Raw genomic sequence first — 19,984 nt, 5'->3', positions numbered from 1 at the left:
ACTCCATGTGGCCTTCCAGCTTGGAGGGGAGCAGACAGACCACCAGGAAAAGCCAGGCCATCAGTCTTGTTTGGAGAAAGAGAGAAAAGGCGACCTGCACGTTGAGAGGCCAGGTGCGTACCTGCAACAGTAGGAGCGGGCGCAAGGCTGCTGAAAGCGCGACTGTGGCCGGAGGCAGCGAGCGGCCAGGCACTCGAGGGAGGCAGCGCGGCGTTCTGAGATGACGGTGGGGAGGACCCTGCAGAACCAAAGGCGGCACTCTGAGAGAGGCGAGCACAGGCCAGTGGGGCGAGCCACTCAGCCCCGGCGGGGAAGAGCCCTAGCGCCCGAGAAGCAATCTCCAAGGCTGTGTTTACGGAAATGGTGGGAAATGAGCACGTGACGGGGCCGCGACCACAGTGAGGACAGGAAGACACAGGCGCACTGTGCTTTGGGGCGCCCGGGCCTTGCGAGAGGCCCTGGGGAAGGGGCTGGGGTGTCGGGTGTTGGAGACCAGGAAGCTGGAGAGGAGAGAATGACCACAGGGTGTTTTCAACAACACGTCAGGGTTTGGAAGGATCCCATGGATTTCCCCTTCCAGGTAAGATAAAAATAAAAACTCAGGGCAGACCTCCATCTTTTCATACCTCCAACAATACCTACAAAACTGAATAAAATGAAATAAAACTCCAAGCTTTTTGTTACAGATTTTGCCCTAAAGAGACTGGTCCTTTCCCTGACTCCTTGCCCAGGTTCGTATTTCTCTCTTGAACACAGAAACATCCGGGAAACATGTACTGGCAACCGCAGTGACGTGAGCCACCGGGTCTCCAGACTCGCCCCTCCTGCTGTTGAGGACCCTGTTCCTATCCTGGGAGGGGGCTGACGGGTGGGCCCCCCAAGCACCCCTGCGGTGCTGTTTCCGCGTCACCAGGTCTGTTCTCTGAGGCAAGCAGGAAGCAAAGGAAGGAGAAGGATGACGCAGGGCGACAGTGTGCTAAAAACGGGATGGACCAGAGCTCTTCAGATGCGGGAAGGGACTTGGCTGGTGTGTGCGAGCTGGCTCGGAGGGGACAGGGGCACAGAGCAGTCTGGTAGTCAAGTTTACCACCACGAACAGAATCTCAAAAGACATGCGGCCCCCGATGCAGGGCCCCACCTGGGACGGTGTGCTGAACAACCTCAGGAGTATCTTTCACAGGGACTGCCAGGTGTGTGGCACCTCCCAGGCTTGTGCAGTCTACAACCTGCACGGCTGTTCACGGCAGCCCTGCTGTAACTGACCTCCTCAGAATAGGGTGCCAGAGCTGAGGAACGCGCGAATGTATTTGTAATCTGCAGGTCTTTGATTTTAAAAGACGTCAGCTCTACTGACAACCTAACCTTAGTTCCTAAACCCTCTGCTTCTATTTACGAACAAAATGCAATCAACTCGAGATTCCAAATTATAGACTATTTAACCCAACATGGTACTTCTTTTATAGTTAATGGTAGAGCACTTGGGTTTTAACAGTGTTCTAGTTTGACATTTTTAGTGCAATAGTGGAATCTATCCCATAAAACGATGGCTAATTTTCCTTTTTAGTATCAATTTGTCAGGCAATGGCACAACTGCATTTTATCATCTGGCTAATATTCACCTCCTAACGGTTAGCACTATAAATAATATCCAAACAAATATGGGGCTAAAGTGAAATTTTAATACCAAATCAGAGCTTAACACCAATGAAAATAAAAGCCAAAAATGTAAATAAAACCCCAACACCTAAGGTACTCAATAAAAGAAAACAGAAAACTCCATTAAGAAAATATGTAAAATAAATAAGCCAACATCAAAGAGGTCAGTGGTTATTTCTTACTCTTTTTCCTTCCAGGGCATATTTTTTCAATTTTTTGTCCTTTGTATTTTAGATTAAGCTAATCACTCAAGAATACGACAGTCTTTTGTGGCTGGGTCCTGAGCAAGCTCAGCCCCCAGGGTGCCTGAAGCCCCTAGCGTGTGGGGAACACAAGGGGGTCCCGGAGAGGGGCGGTCTGCAGGGTCTGGCCATGGCCGTTTACTCCTGGCCCGGAGGCCGTGGTGCTTTCTGTAAACAGGTTCTACATGGAGATCCGCTCCTCTGCTCCCTCCTCTCAGATAACACCAGCAGGTGGGGGCCCTTTCCTGGGTGAGGCCTGGTCTTGCGGTGGAGCTGCCTGGGACTCGCCCTTGGGTCACACAGGGCACTAGAGGCTCTGTCCTGCTGATGTCCCATTGCTGCCAGGGCCTGGGACACTTAGCTTTCCTCTGCCCTGACATCGGTCTCGCCCGCTCGGCTCTGCCCTCAGGACCCCCGGCCCTCCAGGACGCCTGTGTCGCTTCACGGCCCTCGTGTGTAAGGTGGAGGTAGCCTGCGCGCCCCAGGTGCCAGGGACCGTGGGCTGACACTGGACACCGGTCAGGAAGCTCCACTCTGCGCTGAGCAGCCTTGACTCTTTCTAAGGTCTTCTACTGCCCGGATGGGCACGCTCACCCACCCTCCACAAGCCCAAACACACCGAATCACCCCTTCGCTCAGCACAGCCCTGCAGCCACACGCAGCGTCCCGAGGGGCGAGTCTCCCCCAAACCCTCCCACCTCAAACAGGGTCCAGATCCGTAGCCTCGAGCCTCTCTTTCTCACTCATCCGTCCCAGCCACGGGGAGGCCTGCGACCGCCCTGCTCTGAGACACTGCTGCCTTGCCACAGGAATGCCCTGCATTAGATGGGAAGGCGGAGGTCTACGCCGCCCTCCGACCTGAGCCACAGGCATGCGTGGAATCCTATCACTTCAAAGAACCACCGACAAGGAGGCCTCTCCCCATAGGCCATATGTTAGCCAGAAAGCTAAACTAACGTTTCGGGAAATACCCGAGTGGCCTTGCTAGTGCTGAGCATTGCGGGTAAGCTGGCTGTTCTTTCTGCTACTAGAACGCTGAGGAGAGAGGTCTGTTAGCCCTGGCACTCACAGAGCGTCTGCATCTGTAGGCCTCAAGGGAAGGCGAGCTACTGCCCTCCTCAGTTTTGCAACTGAATCTGCGTTTATGTTCTGTAACCTCACAGCTCAGCTCATCACTTTTGCCAACTGGATCCTCAAGCCTAAACAGGGTGTGCCAAGCTTTATAGCATCAGGAGTTTGTGCCAGGAAAAAGGACCTGGGGAATGACTTCAGTCTTTTTACCAGACATTTTGAGGAAAGGAAAAATTGCCTGAGATGGATGAGTAAATGGCCAATTCACTTCCAGTTCAAAGAGATTTCAAGTGGAAACCTTTTCCTTAAAAAGCTTGATGGCTAACATTGTTATTTTATAACAAGAGATGTATAAGCACCGTGCATTAATAAATCCAGCAGGGACACAGAGCCCAAAGCCATCTCCATTTTCCAATAAGCACTGGTCGACTTTTCCTTATGCTGCGTCTGATGGCGAGAGAGTTCCCATCAGATGTGTCTGACGCTCCCTTGCCTCGCTTCCCACACCCGCCTGCTGCCCAGAGCAGAATGCCCGCACAGAGAACACCACACAGATGTGGGCAGGGCACCCCCTCACCTCCACTCTTGAGGAGGTAGCGGTTGACATCCTGTATGGTGGTGTTGATGGTGGGCCCGGTGGGGACACTTCCAGGAGTGACGTCGGGGTCATTCTCCGGATCTATGTTCTGAAGTCCTTTCCAGGGAACACCAGGATGGAATTCTGGAAAATTTCAAATATGAGTATTAGAGCACCTTCGTGTTGCTTCATGATAATTTACGGAAATGTTTACAGTCTGCTAATTCAGAGGCACACTTTAGACTTCCTTCAGTAAAGCATCAGTCCTTCGGAGCAAACTAGGTACCAGAACTAAACTAAAAACGTGTTCACGTGGGAGTATAAAGCCCGGACACATTTTGAGTGGATGGAACACAGCACCCGCCCTGAGGGCTACAGAAAAGCCTGTGATGCCAACAACACCCACGATTTATCTGTGAAGGTATTGCCAATGAAAAAGCCAAAGCCATGGGGTTCGTGCTCCCAGGATGCTGAGCTTGGGTCCTGGCTTCTCTTGGGCCTCATCGCTCCCTCGGGCTTGGCTAGAGTCCTGCTGAAGCATGGAAGCACTGCATGCTCTTACCTGGGGGCCAGTTGATGCTGGAGCCGTTTGAGATTTTATCACTGTCGGATTTGGCACGTGACCAGCTATGGGGAACAGCTACAGGAGGGCTGGCTGGTGACTCGCTGCTCTGGATTAAATCGTACCGGCCATAGGAGTCGTCAATGGAGGACTTGGCTGGTGGTCCGATGCTCAGACCTCCAGGGATAGCACCTGGATGGGGGCAGGACACAAAGAGCCAAGTGAGTGGGCGCCCCCGGCCCCGGGGCTGGGCCTCGCCCTCTCCTGCCAGCCTCCCTGTGGCCAGCGCTCTCCAGGGGAAGCGACTATCTCAGCCAGCCCAGACTCGACCTTGCAAGACACACTCTTTAAGAATTCTTCCAGTTTGTCATTTGGAATTCTCGATAAATGCACACCCACAACATGGCGGAGCTCTCTGGGGACAGCCAGCGAGTGTCCGTGGTCAACTGCTGTCCTTGATGTCGTCCGCGTCCCTCCCCTCATCCGCTGGCCTCTGTGTGGCCTTGGAGGCCTAACCCTACCTCCCCGGGCGACTGAGCGCTCTCCTCCAAGGAGAGTGCCCGGATAGCATGTGATGATTTTCCTGTAGAACTAATCATTAGGGAGAATTTTTTCTTTTTAGAGTGCTTTATATCAAGAGAGAATTATGTTCCCTATCAAATTTCCTTTGCTGTTTATGCTACCAGGAAATTAAGAGCTAAATTCAATGCTTAACAGTGAGATCACCGCCTATGGTTATTAGCATTTTCTTTTTTTTTTTTGGGCTGAGTGGCTTGTGGGATCTTAGTTCCCAGAACAGGGATTGAACCTGGGCCCACGCAGTTAAAGTGTCCAGTGCTAACCACTGGACCTCCAGGGAATTCCATGGTTATTAGCATTTTTGCTTTTTATCTTTTCTAAGCATTAGATTTTCCTATTGCATTTAATCATTTTATTGAAAAAATTTTCTTTCAGACAAGTTTTTGGTTGAAGATACAGATATACGTTACAAGTGTGCAGCCATGACCTGTATTCTTTGCTGCTCTGGGGCACTTTTAATTACTTCTCGATTAATAGCTCAGGTATGAAAGTTGAGGCGTCAAGAGATTTGGTCATTGACTAAATAGGGTGTTACATACTCTAGTGAATGAAAGATATATTGCTGTTGGTTAGTTGCTAAGTCATGTCCGACTCTTTAAAAGCAATGGACTGTAGCCTGCCAGGCTTCTTTCTCTATTATTATTGAGGCAACACTGGTTTCTAATGTTATCTAAGTCTACGAGTACGACACTGCATTTCAACTTGTGTCCACGCCACGGGGTGCTCACCACCAACTCTTGGTTTCCACCCATCACCACAGCTGACCCCCTTTCCCCATTTCGCGCTCCACCCACCCCTTCCCCTCTGGTTACCAATACTCTGTATCTCCATGTTTGTTTGGTTTGGCCTTTTGAAATATTTTCTGTTCAGATTTCAGCACTGAATTCTTAGACTAGAAATGCAGTGTAAGTAACAAAGGGCTTCCCAGGTGGCACAGTGGTAAGGAATCCACCTGCCAACGTAGGGGACACGAGAGACATGGGTTTGATCCTGGGGTCTGGAAGATCCCCCGAAGAAGGAAGTGGCAACCCACTCCAGTACTCTTGCCTGGGAAATTCCATGGACAGAGGAGCCTTGTGGCCTACAGTCCATGGGGCTGCAAAGAGCTGGACATGACTGAGCACGTGCACGTGTGTGCCGGCACGCGCGCACACACGCACAAGTGACGAGATGAGGATGATGAGCAAGGAGAACAGAAGTGACCAGACCCTGGGGCTCCTCAGCTTGGACATACCATGCTTGCTGGGGTTCTGGTCGAGCGGAGAAGCAGCACCGGGTAAGTTATCCATCGGGTTGGGGTGAGTCCACTGAGGGAGGCGCGACTGGGACTGAGATGGGTCCTTCACTGACAAACCACCGGTCATGTCCATGCTGCTGGCGTTCATGTTTGGGTTCAGTCCAGCTAAAAGAAAAAGCACTGTTAGGACATGTCTGCTCTTCCTCCAAATGATTACTGTCTAACGCTCTCCTAGAGAAGCAATCTAAGTCTTAATTCATGGCCAAATATTTAACAAAGTGCAGACTCCACTACAGTGGGGGTGAGCTCGGCCTGGAGCTCCCGCTGGAAGTATCTTCGGAAATTTTATACTGAAAACACCTCTGGGCCCAGCAGACCCCGAGCTCTGCGCAGACAGTGAGCCTGCCCTTAGAAGGAGCCCTGAGGCAGCCTGGCTCGGGCTCCGCTGGAACGGGCACGCGGTGGGTGCACGCAGGCCCCGACTCACCGAGAGGGTAGGGGGCGAAGGTGCTGGGTGAAGAAGACTGCTGCTCTTTGGTTTGCAGCTCAGGGAGGCCGGGGGCCTGGGGGTGGGGGGGGAAGCTGTCCAGGGCCGATTTGCCTGCAGAGGGGTGCAGAGACAGGTGCGGCGGGGGCGGCGGCTTCACAAGCAGGGCCTGGGCCAGCTGGCGCTGGTGCTGCTGGATCTGCTGCTGCAGGTTAGTGATTGTGCGCGCAACCTGCGGGTTGGCGGGGGGGATGACGAGCGGTCAGCAGGGCTGGGGGGCGGCGCCTGGGTCCACCTCCACCCCAGCCCAGGTGACCCGGGGCCTTTCTCAAGGGGAGGCTGCCTGGCAGAGCCATCATCAGCGACAGCCTGACAAGGTCGGGGGAGGGGGCGGGCAGCGACCCGGCTCTGTTGTCCGGGGGCCCCTACTTGCTGCTCCTGTTGTCTCATGGGTCCGGAAACGTTCCGCTGGGCCTGTAGCATCTGCTGCTGGATCTGTAAACGTTGGTATGCCTGTGGATGGCAGAGAAACATCAGCAGACTGCAAGACAGCCACCAACAAGGGGTTTGACTTCTGTACATTAAAGAAAAAATGGCCCAGATTCGTTGGTCCCCTTACCATGCTGTGTTTTAAGCATATTGTGAGGCATTTTCAAAAAGAGACACATCTTTCTAAAACCTTTTTAATGTTTATTTATTTTGGCTGTTCTGGGTCTTCATTGCTGCGTGTGAGCTTTCTCTAGCTGCAGTGCCCAGGCTTTGCACTGTGGGGGCTTCTCTTGTTGCAGAGCACAGGTTCTAGGTGCCTGGGATCAGCAACTGTGGCGCATGGGCTTAGGTGCCCTGAGGCACGTGGGATCTCCTCCGACCAGGGACTCGAACTCGTGTGCCCTGTATTGGCAGGTAGATTCTTATCCACTGGATCACCAGGGAAGTCCTCCAAAACCTTTCTACTGCATAGACTTTGCTTGATTCATACAAACTAAAAGAAATGAGGGGGGAAAAGGTTTCTTCTTCCTTATAAATATGCAAGGTGTCCAGAATGGTTCAGACAGTGTGGCAGGACGGTGGTGAGCGGCTGCCCCAGACAGTCACAGAACAATAATTCCAGGGCTCATAGGCAACCAGGAGCTGTGTGGGGTCTCAGTCCACAGGGAGCCTGAGATCCAGGCTTGTGGCACTTCCACCACCCTGACTCCGGCCACAAAGCTGGTGAGAACGGTCATCAGAGAGTCTTCCCACAATGATACAGAAGGCTGGATCCTTTGTTTCTAAAGTTGGCGGAATATGGTAATTTTTTTCCTTACAGCATGGATTTTGGGGGGATGTTTGGGGCAAGAGGATTTATTTAAATAGGATCCAAACAGAAGTAGAGATTATATCATGAAGCCTCATTAATCCGTAAATCAGAGGAATAAAATGCCTAGCTGAATCCTTACAGGCTCTAAAGCTTAACCTTAGGATGCATAAAACATCATTTCACCAATTTTTCTGGTAAAAAAAGTTAAAACGCCATACACAGTTTTTAAAATGGAACACACAAAATGTAAACATACTTCCATACTTTCTTGGGATCTTTTACATGACAGGGGTCAATAAAAATTATGAATAAGGGATTCCCAAATGTCAGTACTGTCGAGAATGACCTCAGCCGAGGTCAGAATCCAGCTGTCCTGCAGTGCGCCCAGGAGGAGGGTGCTGTTCTCCTCTGTAGGAAGAGTGCTGAACAGTATGCACGCTTCTTGGCTCCTCCCTGTCCTCCCCTGAGGTCAGTGGTCCCTTCCTGGCGCTGATGGCCCTGGGGCCTTACACCACAGTCCATGAGGCTCCTTTTTCTTTTTTTTGATGTGGACCATTTTTAAAGTCTTTATTGGATTGTTACAATATTGCTTCTGTTTTATGTTGGCCATGAGGCATGTGGGATCTTGGCTCCCCAACTAGGGATCTAAAGTGCACCCTCTGCATTGGAAAGTGAAGTCTTACTGGACCGCCAGGGAAGTTCCCGAGGCTCCCTTTTCTGAATGAAGTCCAGTTGTGGCCTGGAACCCAGGCCCAGGGCATTGGGTACTTCATTTCAGCTCGTCCAGGACACTCACACGCTACCTGGCCACCACCGGGGACCAGACACGCAGACTGGTCAGATGTGTGTCTAACAAATGCTAAAGGGTCAGGACTGAGAGCCTGATCCTGTAAGGAAAGGTTCCCCTATAAGGAAAGGCTGACATCATGGTTTTGTCTCTTTGAGCCTTTTCTTTTCTTCCTTCATGACTCCTGATAATTTTCTGCGAGATGAAGCTGTTGGACAAGATGTCTAAGCAAATCAGGTGTCAACATATTAAAGAAAGAAACAAACGCTGGGTCCGTCAGGGAATATAAATTCAGGATGCATCGAGGGATACAATGCCATGGTGTTACATGGTAAAAGCAAAGCCTGTTGAAAATTAAAAATTCAACGTATGTTAAACTATAAAACTCTCAAGAAGTATTAGACTACATCAGCCTTTCTCAAGAGGGATTCTGAGAGAATTAAGTCCTAATCTCTGAGGCAGATACTGTACGTAATGAAGTAACTTGTCTTTTGCTTCTAGAATGGTATCTATGTGTATCATCCTCAGAAGAATTTAGACAAAATCCAGGAAGTGATTTGCTGGTTCTGTGTTCGGATAAGAAAGGCTGGCTGAGTGCTGACAGACGTGCCTAACTGTCAGACGGGGAGACGAAGATCACGAAGGGGCCAGAGAATTCACAAAGCCTAGTGGAAATGCCCTTGAGTGAAGAACTTCCTAAATCTTTATTTATTAAAATATTACCCTATTTATTTGGCTGCGTGGGTCTTAGTTGCGACACACAGGATCCTCAATCATTGTTGCAACACGTGTGACTTTTTTTTTTTTAAGTTTCAGCATTTGAACTCTTAGTTGTGGCATGTGGGGTCTAGCTCCCTGACCAGGGATTGAACCTACGCCCCTGCATTGGGAGCTTGGAATCTTAGCCACTGGACCACCAGGGAAGTCCGCTAACGCTTTTAATAGTTTACCAACTTCCTGAAAGTCTCAGCGACATTCCCTGATGTGAAGAAGAGCATAAAAGTAACTACACTTATCGGCTGGTGTGCGCGTTCCTGGTTCGTGCCCGTGAACACGTGGAGAATGCCCTTCCCATGTCCTACAACCCGAGCAGATCTGCCCTGACTCACCAGCTGCAGCTGATAGAGCTGGTTCAACATCGTCATATGCTGAGGATTAATTGGCGAGGTTAATAGTGCAGGGTTGAGACCAATGTTTTTTGCTGCAAACTGCAAAAGCTGTGCTTGAACCTGTTAACACAAAATGCACCATTAGACATGAACTCTATTCAAACATTTACTTGTCTGTGTAGTTTTTCAAGGTTCAAAACTGATTGATTAAATGACAGTTGTATTTGTCTCATGAGTGAACTTCAAAAGCCATTAAAATATTTACAGACATTCCAGCATTAGTAGTTAGCATGTTTTAGCAGAGAATGTAGAAGGAAGAAAGGAAGGGAGGAGGGGAAGGAGGGAGTGACAGAAGGCAATAAAGAGATATCTTCCTCCAAATATTTTAGTTACGAATGAATGCTCTAAGGTGCTGTGTTACTCCTGTCGGTTACTGATTCTGTTTTCTGCTGAAGTGAAGATGAGCGGGCATCATTCAAGGCCTGGAGACAGTGAAGGCATGTTCACTTCACTATGCCTTCCTGGGAGGAAGTTCGAGGCAGGCTTCTGCGTCTCGGACAGGCAGCTGGGACCGATCCCCATAGGAGCTCAGTAGGCGGCGGCACCACCACCTGACCAGAGGGTCCTCATTACAGGGCGCGCAATGACCCCTCCGCAAGTTTACCGGCTCAGGCAGTGGCCTCTCCCTGCTTGTGGGACCAGACATTCCTCCTGGGGGGCCCAAATGCCCAGGCTCCGTGTGGCACAGGCACTCATGTGACTTGCCAGCCCTGACCGTGACTCAGCTTTCCTCCCTGCTCACCTGGAGCTCACTGCTCCGCGCCGTCGGGGGCCTGGCCCTGGCCAGCTCGGTGCTCCCCACTGCGTGCTTTGTACGTTTATCACACGTTTACACAAGGTGATCTTAGGTAGTACACGGAAGGGCGTCTTTTACTTTTATAGTCATCTAACGGGTATCAGGAAAACGTTGATTTTTCTATTTATGATGGACATGTAAAGTTTCAAGAATAAATTTATCTAAGCAGGCAAGTCAATTTAGAGAAAACACATTAAGAGCCTTCACTTGAAATGAAGGCGCACAGATGAGTGATCTTCAGGACACGCTGGTTTGCAGAGAGTGGGGAAGGCTGCTCCCTGCCTCCAGGCCCCTCTCGCTGGGGTGGCCGAGTCACCAAGTCCAGGTGGTGGGACGTTAGTGGAAGGGGTCTGTCTCTCGTCTTTCTTCCTCCTGGGATGTGGCTCAGGCAGAGCTGCTGCTTTCTGCACTGCTGCCTGGGCAAGAAGTACCTGTCTGTCTTGTCTGAGGGTCTGTATTTCAGGGCCTCTTTGTTGTAGCGGCTAAAGACTGTATCTTAAGAGTGTATTCTGTTTACAAAATTTAACTATTCTTTTACCCAGACTTCAGCCATCTCAACTCCGTGCATACATTTCAGGTTAAACAATTACAGAGTAATAAGTGTGGTGGTGGTTTATTTGCTCAGTCGTGTCCGACTCTGCGACCTCATGGACTGTAGCCTGCCAAGCTCCCTCTGTCCGTGGGATTTCCCAGACTCTAATACTGGAGTGGGCTGCCACTCTCTTTTCCAGGGAATCTTCCCAACCCAAGGATAAAATTCTATGATTTACCATTTTAGTTTATTATTGAGCATTCTTACAAGGGGTAATGAGGACTGTAACATTATAATGAAAACCTCAGCCCAAAGTCTAAAATAATGGAATGTTCTAAAAGTAAACGATATTATCATGAAAAAAGTTGACACAATGCTTTATAGTTACACAAAACAACATCCTTTTTCTGAATTCTGTTTGCTTTCTTTTTTTAAATAAACGTAACTGACAGTCTGTAACGTAGGCACTGTTATATGTTGTCCCATTTAGTTTGTCACCGAAGCGTTATTCAGCCCTTCACTGATTCTAAGAAGTTTCTTTTACATCCTAAGCAATTTCATGAGCCTCTTTGCTCCCCCACCAGTCTAGGGCAATTCAGCGGGTTCATCTGAATAATCTTCTTGCGACCAGGACAGACGTCCCGTCACTAGTGTGTGCCACTGGCCCAAGCGCTCTGACAGGAGGGGGCCCGGTCCTCGGGGAGGGGTCTGGGCATGCCTCCCAGGACAGGAGGGTCGGGTGGACGGGTTCACGCGCGAGGGCTGGCCCACTCTCCCTGCGACGCGGGCGCCAGTCTGACCTGAGGGGATAGAAACTGAGGCACTTGAGCACGGAGACTGGGCTGGGAGGAGCTCAGGGGCGGCACGGGCGGCTGCGGCGGCTGCTGCATGGTCCTGGCGGGCGCTGCTCCGCTGCTGCCAAACATGCCCAGATTGCCACTCGGTGTCTGCGGATGGGGAGGGAGGGGTGGTTACATCGTCACTGCAGGAGCAGGCGGGGGCAAAACTGCACCGGATTCCTGCCACGCACAACTCGCACCAGAGGGAAGGCTTAACGAGGGCTGTCCACAGCATGTCCCAGAAGGGTCCTCCGACCCAGGTGAAGGGCGGCCCCCACAGAACAACTGCTGCCCCCTGAGCTCATAGCAACAGCAATACCAAGGGCCCAGTGGCCAGGCCTGGCGCCATGAGCAGGGCTCCCTGCGCCCCTGTCCCAGAGGCCTCTTTCCTGCCCCTCCATCTTCCACTTTTTGTTATTATTATTATTAAACTGATGGGACTTAAAAAAAAAAGTGCTGTTCAGACTTATGGACACAGTGGGAGCAGGAAAAGCTGGATGAATTGAGAGAGTAGCACAGAAATATATACATTACCATGTGTAAAACAGATGGCTAGTGAGAAGTTGCTATACGACACAGGGAGCTCAGCCTGGTGCTCTGTGACAACCCCAGGGTGAGATGGGGTGGGTGGCTCAAGGGGGAGGGAGCATACATATAGCTCAAGGGGGCTGATTCATGCTGACATATGGCAGAAAGCAATACAACATTATAAAGCAATTATCTTCCAATTAAAAAATAAATTAAAAAATAACAACACAAGACATACACTCTAAAAGAAAAAAAGAGAGAGAGAAAATACAGATTAAGATAATGATTTTCAATATAAGTGAGGTTTCTTTTCCACCAAAAGCCCCATGATCCAAAGAATAAAAAAGTACTGTTCACTTATGGTTGCCGAGAAGGAGGACTGGGGGAAGCATGTTTAGGGAGTCTGGGGCGGGTGTGTACACACTGCCGTAAGTAAAGTGGGGAACCAGCAAGGACCAACTGTGCAGCATGGGGATTCTGCGCAACCTTACGTGGCAGCCTGGACGGGAGGGGAGCTGGGAGGAGACGGACACACATATACGCATGGCCGAGTCCCTTTGTTGTCCACCCGAAACTACCACAACACTGTTAATCAGCTATACTCCAACATAAGATAAAAAGTTGGAAAAAAAAGAAATGCTGTTCAAATTGGGTACAGATGACAGAAAATCCGCCTGCAAAGCTTACCCACATCTGTAGATCACAGAAGCCACACAGAGCTGGTTTTAGGTAGCCCACGACAAGCCCATCATGTTCAAGGGCACTAAAGTAACACTGAGCTCCGCAGGGGACCGGCACACATGCGGGTGTGGGCACCATCTGTGCTGGGGTAACGGGCAGGGATCACTAACCAGAGAGAAAACGTTTTCTAAAAGGAAATATAACTGAGCTCAACAAGACCTGAACCTGAATATATGGACAAATTCAGGCTGGTAAGTTTGTGTTAAATACAGGAACTATATTGAGTGTTTCTTTCTGTCTCCTGGTTGAGTTATCTGACCCTCGGGGCCGTTGGCCTGGCCTCTGAGTCCCCGACGGCAGCTGAAACCTCCACTGCCGCCTGATGAGCCCCATGGACAACATGAGACAGCGGTGGGGACTCCGTGGACTGGGGTGCTGCTGAAAACTGGCCTTGGCCACCCCCAACCTCACAGCATCGCTGGAAGAGAAGGCTCAGAGCTGTGTGCGTGTGAGCCTCAGCCAGGAGGAAACCAAGGACAGTTCCAGGGACGGGAAGGACATGTGCTTGCTTTCATGTCATTTCATCCCAGGGGAGAGAAGTAACACGAGGCGGCCATCGTTCAAAACCCCAGGTCCTGCCTCACGGACGTCTGATAGTGACTTGCACCTTCTCCACGACTGTCAAAGGCAGGGAACGAGGCCAAAATCACTCTGAAAACCACTGAGAACCTGCAGGAGCTGTCATCTCTATTTCTGGGGAAGAAGGGAGAGTATGGTGTTTTCCTGCAGATTAATAATGCATTTAAGGTGTCCATGGTCAGGAGAGACAGAACAGCACCGCCTCGACCTGTGAATAGATCCAGCAGCTAAAGACTGCCTGTAGCCCGCGTCACTTCATGAGCAGTACATTAGCACCAAGGGTGTTGAATGCAATCACATTTCAGTTACATGTAGAAATAATTTTGAAGCATTTCCGGTAACATGGTTAAATTTCTAGAATTGGATTCATTTCTTGACAGCAGTACTTCACTTGAAAGGAAATCCTTGTCATAGTTCAGTTCCCTTTACAGGTTCAGTGGTATTTTCACATCAGGTATTAATTAAAAATAAAGTTCATGTCTCAAACACACTGATTTAAAGGCACATAAAGGAGACCCCGGTGAGCCTCTGCCAGCAGCCTTACCTGTCTAGCAGAATTCAAGTTTTGCATGCCCAGCCCTGAGGCAATCCCGCCCAGGGCCTGGCTGGGGAGTGCACTGTTGGAAAGGGGGGGCTTCAGGCTTGGTGAAGGCAAAAATGGTGAAGTCGTGGGCTCTTCCACGAGGCCGCCATCCTGATTGGGGAAAGAAAGCGTGAGCTGTGGGCAGGGCCCGTCCACACACAAAGCACAAGTTCCCAGGACGCAGACAGGAGTGTGGATGAACATAAAGGAGTAAAAGATCAAAAACGTGTAGACAAGAGGTGGAGAAATGGGCAAAAGGAAGAGGGGAAAAGAAAAAAGAGAAACAGGATTAAGACGCTGTTTTCATTTTAACAATTATTTTACAAACACACATGTCAGCTTACATAGTCTCTTCACTACCAGCCCTGCCTATGGGGACGAGTCAGGAGAGAGACAGCGTAAGTCTTAGTTGGAAAACACTTTAACCACCGTTTTCAAACAAACAGGCTCCTCTGAGAACTTACTAACAAGGCTCTAGGTATACACTAGGTTGAGATCTGCTGATATTCATCTGTTTTTGATTTCATATGACTTAACCTAATAATAAGGTAAATTATAAAGCAGACAAAAACCTTATTATTATTTTTTTTACATTTACTGAGGCATCAGGTCCTTTGTAAATTTACCTCATCTAACTTTACAACAAGCCTAGAGTATTATTTCAGATTTTAAAGATACAGAAATAAGACAGGGTCCCACACTTGGCAAATAAAAATTCAGGATGCTGAGTTAAACTGGAATTTCAGATAAACGCCTGATAATATTGCAGACTAAGTGTGGTCACAAATGATTCATTGTTGTCTGAAATTCCGATGTCCTCGGACACAGTGGTGCCGGGCACAGTGAGGACTCCATTGCGTAGAGCTCTGGTTGAAGACACTGTGCATCTGAGAACAAAGACCAGCTCTCGCCTCTTCTCCCGCGAGCCTGCTTTTTGTGTCTGTCTGCTTTAGAGCTGTCTTTCCTTGCTTCTGTTATTTTTCTCAAGGCCAGACATTTTGATCGAGCTGAACGGGAAACTGTGACGCTGTCACTGGTGTGACCCCCTCTGAGGTCACACCAGTCTGGAGAAGCTGCAGCAAGCAGGCCAGTATTGAGGGGAGTGAAATGGCGACTCCAGCTGCTGAAACACCTAAGGTGACTTTCCCACACCTGTGGGTTTTCTGAAGTGGCTCATCCGAGCAAGGCCCACGCCCAACCACTTCTAGACCCTTCTTCTGAGATTAAACATGTAACACTTCATTTCCAATGGGAAGAACTGTGCACGTAAGACCATAAAATAGAAATCTGATGACTCTCGTCTACAGGACAAATTGAAGCGGCCAAGTTTACCCACTGGCATGAAAATCAGTTTTCAATTTCAGTATTTTTATTCATCACATCATATGAAATACTTATAACACTACCTCTTTTGAGTCAAACATTCACATATACTAGAAAAATGGGTAAAAGTCACTTAAATATTACAGTCCAGTAACTTTCTAATCCAACACAGTAAAAATGAAAAACATGTCTTGTTAAAAACAAACAAAAAGCCACCTAAACGCATACCTTGTCAAGGAAGGTGGGGCGGTCCACGGAAGACTCTTTGGAGATCGGTGGGCGGCAGCCAAGGGGCTTGGTGACCATCCCGTTGTAGTCGGTCACTCCCAGTCCACGCTTGTCCACGTCCACCTTCTTTTCCAGCAGAGCGCCTGGGGCATAGCAGATAGAGGCAGCGTTTGGAACGAGATGCCCAGGGGGTTGGCTGTGAGTGCTGAGCACAGACAGGTGCCAGCCGACATCTCAGGGAAGGAGTCAAGACCTTCACCCCCAGAGGACAGGGCCAAGCGCGGAAGGCTGTGGTCTGGCCCCTGCTCCCTATCAGCCCTGCTCCCTATCAGCCACACCTGCCCCAAGGGGGCTAGGCCCTTCCTTCCCAAAGAGGGCCTTTTCCCAGCTGTCCCGCCTCATACCCATCAACTTCCACCTGCTGAGTCCCTTCCGCTGCAAGGACCTGTCCAGACGTTGGGGACACGACAACACAAACCAGACAGGTCTGTCCTGTGCTCCTTCGATTCAGGGACTGGTGTCTGTTCAGCTGCCTTGAAGCTCTGGGGAGGCAGGACTAACTCCCTACAGATCATGCCCGGGCCCTCTGTCCTGGCAGCTGACACCACACATCTGGCATTTGCATGCGATTATAAAGTCTGACCCTCATTATTTGTGAATTCTGAGCTGCTGAATTCACCTACTTGCTAGAATACACTTGTAGCCCCCACATCAAAACTCGCAGTGCTTTTGGGTCATCTGTGGACACATACAGGGCGGGGAAGAGTCTGAACCCCAGATCACACACACACACACACACACACACACACACACACTCTCTCTCTCTCTCCCCCTCCCTCCCTCCCTCCCTCCCGGCTCTGCTGCTGCTGCTGTTGCGTCACTTCAGTTGTGTCTGACTCTGTGCGACCCCATAGACGGCAGCCAACCAGGCTTCCCGTCCCTGGGATTCTCCAGGCAAGAACACTGGAGTGGGTTGCCATTTCCTTCTCCAATGCATGAAAGTGAAAAGTGAAAGTGAAGTCACTTAGTCGTGTCCGACTCTAGCGACCCCATGAACTGCAGCCTACCAGGCTCCTCCGTCCATGGGATTTTCTAGGCAAAAGGACTGGAGTGGGGTGCCATTGCCTTCTCCGCCCTCCTGGCTCAGGCTCTCACAAAGTGACAAGTGTCTTTCTCGTGGTCTATGTGGGGTCAGGTTTGACATCTCTGTGCCCTCTGTTGGTCATTTCAATGGTCCCCATGGTCCCCAAGCCAACGTCCTGAGCATTAGAAGGCTGCATGGTGCCTGCCTTGTTCAGCAGCTGCTGATGAGCAACAAGGGGGTGCAGCTGGAACAGGAAGAGTCACCAGCTGTGTGTAAGGCTGTGGGGAGGGAGCTACAGTAACATCTACAGTGCGAGATGAAGCTTCAGAAAAGACGGAAAGCAGATACGTTTGTGGACTCACAAGATGATGACTTATTTTTCTTTTTTTAAACAAGAATTTTTTTTTTTTTAAAGCTGATGGCATTGGTGTGAGTAGAAAATTGAACAAAATCTATGATCATTATTAACTACCCAGGGTCACGTCACCCTTCTTAGCTAAGGTTTTATTATAAAGAAACATGGCTGGCATATGATTATTCATGAGACATATGTATTATACACAAACACAGAGGACTTCCCAGGAAGTCCAGTGGTTAAGACTCTGCCTTCCATTGTCAGGGGGTGTGGGTTCGATTCCTGGTTGGGGAACTGAGACCCCACATGCTGCAGGTTGTGGCCAGAGGAAAGGAAAGGAAAAAAAAAGCTCAACTCTCCTCACAGCCCCCCACACCCAGGGTTAACGTATCGACTGGCTGACAGAAGTGCTGTGGCCAGAGGCTTGCACAACCTCATCCCTGTGTGTCCCCAAGGAGCAAGGGTTCAGTATTTCCTCATTCAGTACTTCGGCTCCCTCAGCAGGCAACAAGCTGGGCACGGGGCCCCAGCACCTTTCTCTAAGAGGGTCACTATCTCCTCCTCAAAACAGATGAGGACAGTATCAATTCACCTATTTGTTGCAGAAATGAAAGAAAAGAAAAGAAAAAGAAACAGGAAAAGCAGACACGGTTCCATGTGGCGCTTGGCCATTTGTCCCCGGAGACCACCCGTCCTGAAGGACTGGCCCTGCGGCAGGTGTACACCCTACGGGTGGCCTGTCTCTTGAGCACGTGTTCAACCATTGACCCATGACTCAGAACACTGAGACTCACAAACCCGTATCTTTAAAACAAAGTGTGCTTGAGGTGCGTCCTTGCACTTACTCATGGCCTGATCGAGATTCATGTTGTTGCTCTTCAAGGCCTCTTCAGCCGGCTCTCTCTGCGGAGGGAAGCGGAGTTCTCATTAGGAGGTGTGGTAACAGAATGAAAGCTTGTGAAGAGCTCGGGCACCGTTACGCAGGGACGCAATCAGTAGTGAGCTGACACTGCTCCGTTTAGGAACCGGAAATACTTTTCTTCTGCGGTTAGAGACAAATGTCTTCTAAATAAAAATCCTTATCAGAAGAAAACGTGTTGAATTGATTTTCAGAGGGAAGACGACTTTAAACCCCAAATGGCCAGGGGAGTCCTGTCACTGACCCTGTGGTCAGTAGGGTGACCTCTCCCAGGGCAGCCGCAGGGACTCATGGGGAGAGTCAGATTGCAGGATTGTCTGTTGTTGACTGCTTTTCGCCAAAAAATGTAAAAACAACATAACACAAAACAAGTACTAATGGATGCATTTTGATAATCATCTCTCGGATTGAAACAGACTAGTCTTGGTGGAGACCAAGCAGGCTCGATGCTGAAGTACCGCGGGGCCACTCTGGGCCCATCACCTCGCAGTGGGTGGGGAGGCTGGGCCCCGGGCTGAGCGCGTGTGGGGTCAGGGGCCTGCACCCCGTGAGAAGTATGTGGTCCCCTCTTCCAGTCTGGGGCCGCTTCAGACCCATCCCGAAGGGGCACCCATGGCAACCAAAAGGTAAACGCTCATTTGAGTAAAGATTTGGAGAGAAGACATCTGAAGGGACTACTCGGCAGATGCAAGAGGTATGGTTCATGATCTGAATGCTTCCACTGGCTCTTGGGAACTGAAGAGATGGGGAGCCATTTTCAGAGGCACACCCTAAGATCTCCAGCTCTCGCTACACACGATCTAAAACTCGGGCACCAAACAGGTCTGCTTGGGTTTCTTTATCTGCACGCAAGGTTTTAGTGCTTTATACCGAGGTCTCCCTTGAGATCTTGGTCAACCTTGCAGAAATGAATGAAAACTCACTTTTAGATGAAAAGAAAATAGAAAATTGTATAAGCCAATGAAGATTAAAAGTCACCCATCGTTTTTCATTCTAGTAAAAGGGTCTCACACCTTTCCAGACAGAAAGGATGTGGATCTTTGCTGTCGTTCAAAGCAAATCCTAACCCCTAAGCAGGAGTGCCCAGGTGAAAAGGGAATGCACGAGTTAGGTTTTGCCAACAAGCTCATCCCCTGAGTCTCCCTCCTGCGCTGCACGTGACAAAGGTAGACACCGGACGCAACAGGGCGGCGCAGGCAGGACACACGCGGCAGCGCACGGGGGCCAGTCACCGGGAAGCCCATGTCTGTGAGTTGTTTGATCAGCCGGGTCATGATCCAGGCCTCGTCCTGCTTGCCAGATGTTTTCATGCCCTAGAACCAAGGGTGGGAGGAGAAAGTCCATGAGGCGGGTTCTGTGGTATTGTTTTGAATTACTGTTTATTGGAGTAGAGTTACTCGACAATACTGTTAAGTCTCTACTGTACAGCAAAGTGCAGCAGCTCTATGTATTCCTGTCCCCTCTTTTTTGGGTTTCCTTCCCATTCAGGTCACCACAGGGCAGTACAGTAGGTTCTCGTTAGTTATTTATTTTATACATAGAATCAATAGGTACATGTGTCACTCCCAATCTTCCAGCTCCTCCCACCCTTCCCTTCCCCCTTGGTATCCATACATTTGTCCTCTCTGTGTCTCTATTTCTGCTCTGCAAACAAGAGCTTCTGTAACATTTTTCTAGATTCCACTTAGATGCCTTAATATATATTTGCTTTTTTCCTTCTGGCCTACTTCACTCTGTATGATATTCTCTAGGTCCACATGAGCCACATTTTAATAATGCATTTCTTCCAGAAATGGGGGACGCCCAAAGC

The 19,984-nt window shown here is 49.8% G+C and overlaps 1 protein-coding gene across 12 annotated transcripts in view; it reads right to left on the bottom strand.

Annotated features, from left to right (window-relative positions):
- TNRC6C (trinucleotide repeat containing adaptor 6C) overlaps positions 1 to 19,984 on the bottom strand; it is a 115,243-nt gene that overhangs the window by 8,498 nt on the left and 86,761 nt on the right. For 6 of the 12 annotated variants that reach the window (XR_015147234.1, XR_015147235.1, XM_086356332.1 and 3 more), the window contains 12 exons: positions 19,407 to 19,487; positions 18,101 to 18,158; positions 15,817 to 15,959; positions 14,227 to 14,400; positions 11,796 to 11,942; positions 9,608 to 9,727; positions 6,841 to 6,924; positions 6,412 to 6,643; positions 5,922 to 6,089; positions 4,109 to 4,300; positions 3,547 to 3,690; positions 122 to 238 (listed from right to left, as the gene is read on the bottom strand). Coding sequence is in view for 8 of the 12 variants with exons in the window: in XM_086356332.1 (XP_086212458.1) it covers positions 122 to 238; positions 3,547 to 3,690; positions 4,109 to 4,300; positions 5,922 to 6,089; positions 6,412 to 6,643; positions 6,841 to 6,924; positions 9,608 to 9,727; positions 11,796 to 11,942; positions 14,227 to 14,400; positions 15,817 to 15,959; positions 18,101 to 18,158; positions 19,407 to 19,487 (1,660 nt within the window). In the remaining 4 variants the exon portion in view is untranslated. The remainder of the gene's footprint in view (positions 1 to 121; positions 239 to 3,546; positions 3,691 to 4,108; positions 4,301 to 5,921; positions 6,090 to 6,411; positions 6,644 to 6,840; positions 6,925 to 9,607; positions 9,728 to 11,795; positions 11,943 to 14,226; positions 14,401 to 15,816; positions 15,960 to 18,100; positions 18,159 to 19,406; positions 19,488 to 19,984) is intronic. The other 6 variants (XR_015147236.1, XM_086356335.1, XM_086356339.1 and 3 more) reach the window with 3 other exon arrangements.

This window comes from Bos grunniens, chromosome 19 (assembly GCF_055505025.1).
Source record: "Bos grunniens cultivar Pamir isolate PY7600 chromosome 19, Bosgru_T2T1.0, whole genome shotgun sequence".
NCBI lineage: Eukaryota > Metazoa > Chordata > Mammalia > Artiodactyla > Bovidae > Bos > Bos grunniens.
Note: the sequence above shows the minus strand (reverse complement) of the source record. Positions and strands in the feature narration are given on the sequence as shown.